This window comes from Astyanax mexicanus, chromosome 5, assembly GCF_023375975.1.
Source record: "Astyanax mexicanus isolate ESR-SI-001 chromosome 5, AstMex3_surface, whole genome shotgun sequence".
NCBI classification, from domain to species: Eukaryota; Metazoa; Chordata; class Actinopteri; order Characiformes; family Acestrorhamphidae; genus Astyanax; species Astyanax mexicanus.
Window position 1 is genome coordinate 13642023 of NC_064412.1, and position 12442 is coordinate 13654464.

The 12442-nt window shown below is 41.7% G+C and overlaps 1 protein-coding gene across 2 annotated transcripts in view; it reads right to left on the reverse strand.

Annotated features, from left to right (window-relative positions):
• The window catches only part of plxna1b (plexin A1b), a 253907-nt gene that overhangs the window by 19008 nt on the left and 222457 nt on the right, over positions 1-12442 (reverse strand). For both annotated transcript variants that reach the window (XR_007439320.1, XM_022675699.2), the window contains exons 20-23: positions 11886-12120; positions 7432-7574; positions 5742-5998; positions 916-982 (exon numbers count right to left, since the gene is read on the reverse strand). Coding sequence is in view for 1 of the 2 variants with exons in the window: in XM_022675699.2 (XP_022531420.2) it covers positions 916-982; positions 5742-5998; positions 7432-7574; positions 11886-12120 (702 nt within the window). In the remaining variant the exon portion in view is untranslated. The remainder of the gene's footprint in view (positions 1-915; positions 983-5741; positions 5999-7431; positions 7575-11885; positions 12121-12442) is intronic.

Sequence of the window (12442 nt, forward strand, 5' to 3'; positions counted from 1 at the left end):
TCTACAGAAAACATCATATCATCCATGTCCCCAGACACATCCTGCCTCTAGTGGCCCTCGCTGGCATCCGTACCCCTCTGGGCCTCTCCCCCACCAACCCCCACCATATGTGCCTGCCTCGTTAGGCTCGTTAGCATTGGGGCTAATTAAACAGACAGCTGTTAACGAGCACCAACAGACATGAGACAGACACAAACACACTCAAATAGCCAGACACACTGTCTGGTTCAGGCTGCTCACTTTCTGATCGGAATGTTTGGGTACAAAAAAAGAAAAATGATAAACCAGGCATTTCATAACTGTTCTGCAGCTGCTCGTCCAAAATGCTTAGTCATGGTCTTGTGCTAACGCGCACTACTAATTCACAGTGCAGCGAGAAAACCGCAGTCCCAAACCCTAACCCATCGCACCAAAGGAACCTCAACATCAGAGCGAAATTCTGCTGAACGCTGAATCTCAGGCACAATCAAATGTCCTCGCGCCTCAGCATCTCGCGAGCAGCCGCTTCGTTTTGATTCCTATAACCATCTGGCTGGTAATTTACTTCAAGAAACTCTCAATTTTGCCTCATTTCGGAGTCAGAGACATCACCGAGACTATATATAGAGTGCTGGCGGAGTTTGTGTGTCTGAGAAAGTGCTGCTGCCAGGGACATATGGTAGACTCCGCACTGTTACTGAACTCAATCTCCCATAAGCCTTTGCACAGCACCCAAGGTCAGCAGAGGATACCCAAACACTAGGGACCTCAAGCTGTTATGTTCTCACACAACCCGAAAGTGTGCACACAGCCCGGATACACGTACATGTACAGAATTCTATCTAGACAGGCGCACACTTGACACCTCGCACACACACACACATAATAAAAAGACACACAATACAAAGACACACACACACACACATTCACACTCACCTTCAGAAACTTGTAGAGCAGGAAGGTGAACCAGTTTGTCAGCATTTTCTCAGCCACAGACTCCGTCCTACAGAGGAGAAGAAGAGTAATGTCAGACACTCAGATCCACACAGTACAAATCGAGGTATAGCCCTTTAGGTCGAGTGACATCAAGATATCTGAAGCTTCGGGGAAAGTGAGCCAAGGAGAAATAAAGAGTCTGAGAGGACATCCTGTAAAAGGAAGCACTTTGTTGGGGAGAAGAAGGACTGAGGATGGTGCCTGTTCACATTTGCTTCAACTTTGACTCCATTTTTTCTTCAAGCAAATCATTATCTGGAGGAAGGTGAATGTGGAGAGGGCGTGATAATATTGTACGTTAAAGAAAAAGCTTTAGGGGGAAAAAAAGAATAAAAGCTTGAGTTGATATGGATTTTGGAATGATAATTGCCAGCAAAAAGGTAAAAAAGGAATGTCTCAGCCCACTAGCCAGTGTTCAACCTTACCAACAAGATAACACCTCAAAACATATACAGAAATTGGAGTTTTCAAACCATTTTTACCCCTGAGGTAACACTTCATGATCAGTTTACAAACTGCTAACTTGTGATATCTGGCATATCTTTGTATTAGATATAATAATTATTGTTAATGATGTATAATCAGTTTTATATTTGATATAATAGTTGGTTCTATTTCTTGTCTTGCATTCTAATTCTAATATAACATATCTAAACCCATTAAAACCATTATACCTACCAGTTTCACACATTAGACATGGCTGATCTATTTATGGGTTAAGGATTCTAGAACCACCTAGAACACCAGGCTTCCAGATTGTAGGTAATTTACAGTTATGTACTCCAGTTATGTCACACTTGTGCACCTCTGTTCATGACAACTAAACATCATTTCAAGCAGCAGCAGTTTAGCTCCACTCCTGCAGCACTGTGCTGCTGCTGCTGCCACCACCAGCGCTAGCAAACTCAACGCTAAACAGCGGCGCATACAAATGAATTAGCAATATTACCCAACCAATTCCTCCTTTTCTGCTCTCTCCAAAGCAAGCCACCAATCTTCATTAAGAAACGCACCAATTAGATGAATTCACTAACTTCTCGAGCCGAGCAGAAACCTGCTGCATAAAATAACCCTCGCAAAAGTCCCTCGGAATGAAGCTAATTAACAGGCAGGGTAATTAGCGGACGTTATTAGCGCTAATCTGCTAACGAAGGGGGATAGGAGGAGTGGAAGAAGTGTGCGGGGGGGAAAACTGTTTGTTTTCTCCTTCTCTCTGTTTAATTATTCACTCACTCACCCACAGACAGATGAAACAGAGATAGGAGTGGTGGAGAGAGAAAAATGAGGCAGTTCTATCTTTAAAAGAGCGAGAGCAGAGCGCGAGCTTCAGGACAAAGAAAGAGACTGAGAAAATAGCCAGTTGGAGAAGAGCTAGTTTCTTTTCTCGCTTCAGACTGTATCAGTTTTTGGACCCTATTTTCTCAACAGTCTGACTGTGGAGCTTCTAGAGGAGGCTGAGAGCACACTGATGGGTGTACCTGTAGAGAACGGGCTCCAGACCAAAGTACATCAGGACTCAACATTTCAGGCTTTGGAGGGCCGGTGACTGTAAGTGCTGTACCTGATAAGACACGCCCATTAAATCTGGCAGTTAAAAACGGGTTGGTTTAAGAAAGGAGATCACTAAGCTGTGCCGACCCTACAGGCCTGAAACTGAAGAACTGAACTGTACATTCAACCTGGCTGAATTTAACTTTATGCTCAGTGTTGGACTCCTTTTTCAGTCACACTGCTTTTACAGATGTTAAGATTTAGGTCTGATTTGTTCAATAATAATAATAACATTAATAGCAATAATAACAACAATATTAATAATACATCTTATCTGCTGTGCTGATGGCGATATTCAGTATTTTTCAAGTTCACATATATAACCAATACTAATACAATACATTAACATATAACATTATTACCACAGTAAAAATTGTAACAATTTGGGACAAATATTACAGAAACATACTAACGTAAGGCGCATTAAGCATCACAAGTAAGGATGCCTACATCGAATTGAACAAGGATGTCGCCATGTTTCTCCCTTCTAATGGGGAAACTGGGGGAAGCTAAGTAAACAAAACTGTTACAACTGTGACTGTAAAGTCAAATGAGTGCTGGTTGTTAAGCTACACAGATTTCTCTCCTTTATTTGGGTAAGCAAAGCGCTTCTATTTATTTACAGTAAGCTTAGATTTCTAATATTTTGTCTAAGAGTGAGTTCTCAGTGAAGTTTCTCCAGCACTAAGGCTAGGTGCAGCAGCATTAGCATTAGCCGCTAACCACAGCACTAGCGGCACATAAATGCCACCTCATAGCGCTAGACTGAGGAACCATGAGTGTTCTGGAAACCCAAGGCTGCGGTTAGCGGCTAATGCTAATGCTAGTGCTGGAGAAACTTCACCAAAAAAAAAAAAACCTCACCCTTATAACTGTGCACTTAAGCGAAGTGGCTTTACTGCTCCTTGATAGAATTTATAGATAAGGCGCACCAGATTATGAATTACACTGTTTATTTGTGGGAAAATTAAAGGATTTTAAGTGTGCCTGAAAAGTGTAGCCTGAAAAATCCTTTACTTGGAAAAAAGTATTGGAACACTGCTCATTCATTATTTTTACTTTTAAAAGCAAGAATGTAAAAAAAAAAAGATTTGATCCTGCTTTTGCTGGAGTAACACTTTCTAGTGCTCTACTGTCCAGGGAAGACTTTCTTCTACATCTTGAAGCATTGCTGTGAGGATTTGATTGCATTCAGACTGTTTCAGTGCTCTTCAGCTCAGTGCTAGTGGGCTTACAACCCTGTAGCTTACGCCTGATATTAGGCATGGTGTTAATAGGGCTCTTTTATTGGCAAGACTTCTCCCACAGGGACTAGATGAGCTGTGTTGTGTGTGTGTGTGCAATTATTTGCATATCAGTGTCAGCAATGGGTGAAACTTAAAGTAGCTGAATGCATTCATTAGAAGGGGTATTCACAAATATATGGGTAACATATATGTGTAACATTTATTTGTATAGACAAATAAATCAAATAAAGTTTAAATATCTGGCCCAAGCCAATTGTATCTTCTAATATGACTACATCATTTTAACTACGATTTTTGCCTTACATTCTTCTATTTAAATATTTCTCACAAAAACTATTTTACACAGTTGTAAGTTAATGTAAAATTGTGAGTCTAGGTCAACAGCAATTTTTTTGTATTTTTATAGGTATTTTTTAACAGTGTGTGAATAGAAAATCTGTACTGAAGAAACATTTGCATTTGAATGGGAAATCAAACCATGTCCTCTGTTGTATGAGGCAGCGTGTGAGCCAGTAGTGATTTATTGGTTATAATCATCACAATTCCAATATCTGTAATTACTTTTCCAATTTTTGGTAAAACCCATTAAAAGCAGTGGAGCCACGCCCACCCGTTCAATCTCCTTAGCTCTGAATAATCATTGCTATTAAATAACTGCTATTATTTGCCATGTTCCATCTTTTTAAAACTGCATCTCTGTCTCTCCACCCAGGCCAGGAATAACACACGTTCTCATCATGTTTCACTCCCTGTCATCCCCCAACCCACATACTAGCTCCAAGCCTCTATTTCTCCTTTCTCTCCTTTCTTCCCCTCTACCTTTCTCTCTCTCTCTCTCTCTCTCTCTCTTCTTCTCCCCCTCTCTCTCCTGCTCTCCAGGGAGCTTGTGTGCTCAGGTGTGTAATATTCTCAGACAGAGGGAGAGGGATGGCGAGAGGAGAGGGAAAAGAAGAGATACGTGTGTCAACGGCAGCAGAGGGAGAGGAAGGATAACAAAGGACCTCCTAAGGCTTCAATTCATGTAAAAGCATAATCAAAAGAACTAGCTTTGAAGCAACGCTTTCGCCCACAACTCCCCCCTCTTACCCCAAATATATCAAATATGTCAATCAGCCCAGACAGGCTTGGTGTCTGAACTTTGCTTCTGTTCGCAGTTCTGTGCTGGAGCTACGAGATTAATGTAGCTAACAAACACAGAAGCTTATTTTAGAGCAGTTAGCACTGTGCAAACTGCATCACTGCAGTGGTTTAGGAATGCTATTAAAAAAAAATAATTGAGAAAACTTGACTGTTTGAGGCTTAATCCTGCAAGCCAGACTTTGCTGCTTGTTGCCAGCAAATCAGGTGCTATTCACTGCTGCTTTACATGGCCAAGAACTGCCTACTTTAAAAGGAAGAGGCTGTCTGACTAATGAGCAAAATGACCAATCACAGTCTGCTGTTTTGTGTGGTTATGTAGGGGGATGTGATTGTGAAAAGCCCACAGACATATCTGGCTCTGAAATATTTATTATTTATCAAGATTTCCACTGCAAGAGGCTGCCACGATCATTTATTAGAATTTATCTGTAAAAAAAAACTATTAATAAAGGAGGATCTAAATCTGGGTCTAGATCTGAATGTGGGTCTTGCTTAAAAAGAGAGTGTCCATATAAACTTAATATAAATGTATCAAATGCCAGTATAAAACTTTTTTAATGACAGAGTTGGGCCCTTGTACAAGAGCTAAACTTTCTCTGCCTTAGGACAGATTAATATATTCAGTATGATTATTATATATTTATATTATACAAGAGTGTTGAGCTTTCACAGGGTTGTGGGATCAAAATCCAAAGTGTTTCTGATGAGCGTTTGAGCAAGATCTAACTCTTTTTGGACTTGGTTCTTGGTCACGATATGCTGTAAAACACAGCAGAGACTCTTGACAATAAGGAGAAGGCTGGCTCGTAAGCTAAAGGACACAAGTACCTGCGGAGCAGTAGCTTGGGGTGGTTCTTGCTCTCCAGGTTCTTGTCTATGAGGTCGGAGAGCAGCTGCTTGAGCACTCCTGTGGCATACTCCATCTCCCCCTGCAGGGCGCTCATGATGAGGGAGGCCACGTTGCCTCGGTCACGCATAGAGAAGGAGCGCTGCGCCTCCAGAGTGCGGATGAACGTCAGCAAAAAGTGCTTCTTGTTCAGCAGCTGCCCGAACAGCGTCAGAGCCTTCTCCACGTTGGCCGGCACCTGAGGGACAGAAAGAGGAGGGAGAAGAAAGAGAGGAAAGACAGAGAGAGCAGGGTGACCGAGAGCAGGAGGTGAAGCACGAGTTCAGTTTTTAAAGCTGGAGCGAGGATGCTCTGGGAATGGATTTGGTTCGAGGGCGGTTTTAATTTTTCATGTTTCTTGAGGCGGAATGGCTCGCGGAAGTGACACCGTGTTAGATTCATCCAACTGATTCCAGAACAGTCATTATTCTTGAGAGCTGCTTTTGATCTTCAATTCACAGCGGGGTTGTTTTATTGATATAGACTGAGTTAGTGCGGCTAATAAGCCGTAACATTTGGCTTCTGCAGAAAAAGCTTGGTAGGCTGAAGAGACTGGGGACACTGTTAACTTGTCAGCGTAATAAAGAGGCTCTATTTTACTCCGTTTGAATGAGGTCATTATTAAATCGAACCCGAAGATGACTAACATTTTACACCCCCCTGCTGCTAATTAACTACATCTTTCTGCCTCTCGACTCCCGCATCCCTCTCCTTCACACAGGCCTACCTGACTAAATGCTGACAAATTGCCTTATTCATTGTGTTTACTTACAAAATCAATGAGCAGCCAAATGAAAGGAATTAACTTAATATGACTAATATTTCACATCCCACTTTGCCTAATTGGCCAATTGTTTCTACTACTCACATTTTCAGAAAGTTAAGTCAGTCTATGGAGCCGACCAAAGTCTCAGAACAAGACTTGACCCTCTGTGCAAAGTAAAGACCAATCAGAGTGCCCGCTTAAACCTGAGCACATATTCCAGCTAATAGAATTCAGAGAATTAGTAAGAATTCAGTGACTAAGAGGAACCATATCATCCAGTTTTGTGCCGTGTGGGCTTAGACTGAGTAGGTTAACAGTGCCGTGCAGATTTGCATTCAATTTAGCGCTAAAAAACTCCTTAAAAGCCCTGAAACCATCCTGACGGAGGCTTTAAGAGACTAGCCATTTTAGCCTCCTCATTTTGCTTTGCACACAACATCTTAGAGCCACATATACACAGGGGAAATGAGACAGCGCACACACATAGCAGCTACCCAATTCTGGCAGCTCCTAACTGGTGAGAGGAATAATACATTGCAATATTTCGAAGAGCATTTAAGCAGAAATATGCATGTGGGTCTCTGGGGAGGTCCTGGACTGCAAGTCAGTATAACAGCATAATAAGAAATTGATCCATATAGCGCAAGAGCTGATTCCACCAGAGATATGAATAGGGATCCAACGGCAACACATCCAGTCGAGCAATTATACAGTTTGAGATGCGGTAGGCATCGGTGTGCAAGTGTGCACACGCAAGACAGTCAACTGCGTCTGCCATCATATGTTATGGCTGTGAAGATAATGGTGTGGAGTTATTTGGAGGGAAGGAAAATGCTGTGAATGTAAATAAATATAGTGTGTGTTACCTCCATTTCCTTCAGCACAGGGTGGTCTTCAATGCCAGGGAAGAGAACCCTCATGGCGTAAGTGCGGTAATCCAGGAAGGGGATTCCAGCTCCATCCAGCTCCTGCGTCAGCTCATGGATATCAGTCTGTAACTCTGCAAACGCTGGAGACAAAAAAGACACGGCCGGTGTCAGTCCATCTCTTAAAAATGACTTTCAATGAAAGTCCACTGCAGTAAAAACTGCTGTTGGTTTATTAATAAAGGAAAATCATAAAATACACAGATGGAAACTGATGGTTATAAAAAAGAATAAGCATTAATATAGAGTGAACACCACGTTTGTCAATACACCCTTTTCGATCTGTTTTAAAAGGATTTCCAGAGATTAGTTGGCCAATACTGAAGTAAGGACAATTGGACTGTTGGTTGTGGGTTCTAAACACAGGTCTCTTATGCTGACACTCTTAACCCCACAGTATTTTAGGTGTATCCACGGTTTACTAGTCATTTAATCAGCTTAGGTTCGCGAGGTTGCTGGTTCAAGTCTCTAGACCTACAGCAAATGGAAGGCAGGGAACAACGCCTTTTCTTCCATTAACATTCACAACTAAGGTACAGCAAACTGCTCCCCAGGTGCAGTTCTCCAGCAATGTGTAAATGCAATGTGCTTGCAAAAACAAGCGTCCGTAAACAGCAGTGGAATGCAGCAGGCAGTGTTAGACAGTTCATCATTAACACTTCCAAAAGGTCACCACTTTTTGCAGAGATTAGAGTTTTCCCTCTTCTAACACTCAGAATTCATTGCAGGAAAGTCTCACTAATGAACTGATGAGCTGAAAGAGGTGCGTTAAATGAAGCAGCCTGCTGAAGTGTGTAGTGGTGTGGCCCATGAGGACGGCGGTCTGCCTGAAACGTGGCTGAGCACTTGCATTTAACAAAAGCGTTTAATTGTGAATTGATTATTTCTTCTCTCACCCAACATTTTTCTGATATTCACCAGACACCTAAAATGAACAGCTTTAAAAAGCAACTGAAAGCATGTATTTATTTAATTACCATGTTTATTTTATGTATATTTAATGTACTTAATTTTTTAATTAATGCCATATTGCATATTGTATTGAAAATAATGATATCTGCCTGTTGTACATGTTTTTTTTGTTGTTGCTGCATTTCATGTTTTTTAAGCATTATAAACATTAAGTACTTATTATTAATCATAGGAGGAGAAGTGTTTTTTATTATGATGTTAGTCTTTACATGACTTTAATAAATTAATAAGCAGTGGCTGCTGTGTGTACAGTCTTTTTTATATTGAGAAAAATTAGAAGAGCACATTTAAAAATGTAGCACATAAACCGAATATAAATGGAATTATTACATAAATGTATAGTTATTTAATGTATTATAATATATAATATAATGTTATGCAGCAGTGGCTGTAAGGGAGACGTGTAAAGGTTGATAAAGCCGGGAGTGTAGGGAGCCTAGGAGGAGTGGGTGATGTGGGGCGTGAGCTGCTATAAAGCAGGAAGACACTGAAAGTGCATTCTCTCATCAGAGTGACTGGGTGCTTCCTTTAGGACGGCACAGTAAATGCGTGTTTGTGTGGAACAGAGGCCCCGGCGGAGGGGAAGAAGGGATGAAGGGGAGAGGGGGGGGGGGGGTTATTTTCTGACAGGCAGCAGTGTGGACAGCCGCGTGTCTCTCTCTTTCACTACAGGGCAGCCGGGGGGAGAGTTTAGCGGGCACGCACGTCAACCTCTGACACCCTGTCTGGACAGAAAAGGTGAATTGTGGGTTATCGACAGGTCTGAAACTCCACTAGCAACTTAATGAAGGAGAGGGGGTGGGGGGGTGGGGGGAGTGGAGAGAGAGAAAGAAAGAGGAAAGGAAGAATTGGCAGTAAGAGAGAGGAGCAGAATAAGAGTGAGGGAGAGAGGGAGGATAAGTGTGGGGCACAGAGAGAGAGAAGAGGATGGGAAAAGTAAGAATACGAGAGAGTGAGGAGAAAAAAGGAGAAATGGAAGGAGAAGAGAAGGGAGGAAGGGAGCAGCAAGAGCAGGAGTGAGAGGGGGAAGAAAAGAGGAAGGAACAGAGTGAGGGAGATGGAGAAAGAGGATGAGTGTGTGTGAGAGGGAGGGGGAGGGAAAAGGAGGAGAAACGTTGGGAGGGAGGAAAGCAGAAAGAGACGGAAACATAATGAGAGACAGAGAGCATAATAGTGGGGAGAAAGTGAAGAGTAAGTATAGGAGAGAGAGAAAGAGAGAGGGACCGAGTGGGAGATGAGAGAGAAAAAGAGAAAGTGTGTGAGAGGGAGAGAGAGGGGGAATGTTAGGAATTGAGGAATTGGGGGACAAGCAACATAAGAGGGGAAGGAAAAGGGGTGGAGAAAGGTTAAGAGCAGGGTAGATAGAGAGGCAAATAATGAATTATGGGAGAAAGAGAGGAAAAGATGGAGGAGAGAGAAGTGGAGAGAGTAGGTAAGGAAGAAAAAATTGTGAAAGAGAGAGAGAGAGATGTTTTATTGCTTGTTTTGTCTCAAGGCCAGCTGTCGTGTCTCTGGGAGGCTCACCTGTATAAATAACGTCTAACTCCTTCATGTTCTTCTGCTGCTAACAGACGAGTGAACAGTGGAACAGCGGAATGAAGCTGAATATGTGATTTCAGCCCAAAACTTTTAGATGGGTCTGGAACTATTTATTAAGAAACTGGGAAAGCAGCTTAACAATCAGAAAACAGAGAAAAACAGCAAAAAAAAAAAAAAAGAAAAGAAAAGAAAACAAACCGCAAGAAGCCCCAAAAGAACGAGTCAGCAGTCCTACTAAACTCACAGTTCCACTGCCCAAACACTCAGCTGGCCCCAGAGAAGAGAGGGAGAGAAGGAGAGAGAGAGAGAGAGAGAGAGAGAGAGTAGGATAGAGAATGGAAGAAGGAGAGAGAGAGAGAGAAAGACTTTGAGAGAGCAAAAGGATGGAAAAAGTAGATTCTCTTGTTTCCTCGCATTCGTTTCCCTCATTCTCTGGAGGTCAATCCCTCTGTTATCTGCTGACCTCATGTTCTCTCTCTCCTCTATCCATCTCATTTGTCCTCTCCTCCTTCTCCCATCCCTCTCTCCCTCACTCCCTTTCCGTCTGTGTGTCTGGTTAATCTCAATGCTGGGAGATGGACGAGGGCATCACCTCAGGGCAGAAACACACACAGATAATGGCTACCTAGTCTCACGCCCTTTTGACCGCAGACGGAGGAGCTTGAGAGAGGGGGGATTTTACCCAGCAGCACTGTGGTCTGGAGGACCAGAACCATGAGTTGGTATTCCAGCAGAGAGAGTACTGATGCCAATGAAGAACCACATCCCAATTTTTTGCAGAAAAGTTACACTACTGTAATTTACCAGTAGTTCTGCTGCACCTGTAACTCCAGCAGGGATGTAAAGGCTTGTGCATCAAATCCATACCATAGCTAATGTGTACCATAAGCATATAAACATACGTGCAACTACTTCAGAAATGTAACTATGTGTTGTGATGAGACAGACTGCAGCGACTACGATTGGCCCACTGAGGATCGCATTTCTGCCTTTGATCCTAAACAAAACAATTCAGGATTTTTTACACACTCGTTTTCATACAAACATGGTTCTTCATGGAACCAGATTTGGTACCACTTTAAAATAAGACTATCTTTATAAAGGCTTTATAAATGGTTTACAATTAGTTTATTAATGGTTACTAAATAGGTTGTAAATGCCTTAAACATAATTAATAATCAGTTATAACACATACGTAGAAATAACAACAATATAGATGGCTGTGGGTTCACTATTTGGCAACCAACAAGTCACTGTTGCCCTTCCTACGTATGTGTTATAACTGATTATTAATGATTTTTAAGGCATTTACAACCTAATTAGTAACCATTAATAAACTAATTGTAAACCATTTATAAACCCTTTATAAAGGTAGTCTTATTTTAAAGTGGTACCCAAGATTTTAACCAAATAAGAACTATTTGAAGGACCTTTTTTGCTAACACTTTCTAACAACTTTCATGTACATATTTTTAACTAATGATCAGTAGATGTGAACAAAGCATTAGTTTATCAGAATTTGAATATTAACAAATGCTCATACGTGACACTTATCAGCATGAATATTCATATTAAAAATGTTAACAAATCATTAGCTCATCAGAATTTGAACATTAATAAATCGCTAGTTAATAAAAAAAAAAAATCTGACAATTTTTATCATCTGCAGTTCATGTTGCCGATGCATTCATTAGTATTTACAAATGTGTAAACAACTTTTTAGTTGATTAAAATGTAAATAACAGCTATTAATCATTACTTAATGGTATATTAATGAAAGTTATTATAAAGTGTTACCCCTTTTTTTAAATAAAAAGATGGTAAATAGAACAAACACACAAAGTACAGACAGCAAATGAAACAGAACGAAAAGGATGTCGTACCTTCCTTGCATTCCAGAGCCACCCTGGACTCCAGGTTGTCCATCTGCAGCTGCAGGCGTTTGAGCGTGCGGTCAGCGTCGCGGGACTTGCGCTTGTAAGCGATGAGCACGATAATGATGACGAGCAGCAGGAGGCCTCCTCCACCCCCGATTCCGATTATTGCAGGCAGCGTCAACAGACTGTCCGAGTAGATCTGAAGCGTTCCGGGGGAATACTCAAATCCTCCAACTCGCACCTGTACCCACAAACACACACACACACACAGTAAACACACAATCCCCACTACATACTACATAACCACACATGTACACACTTTCGCCAACATGTGTTAAGTGTGGCACCTCCCCTATTGTCAGTGTTTTCACTTAATGTCTCTGTTGAGCTTTCTGTAGTAAGTGGCTGTTAACAGCTGTAATTACCAGGAACATGCAGACTAAAGCTTTTCCCATTAAACCCACTAAAACCTCACACCTCCACACTGAGCACATCAATTAAACGGCTCCAACCGCAGAAGGCTATTACGTACAGTCAGACTACATTAGGCACAGAACTCGCGC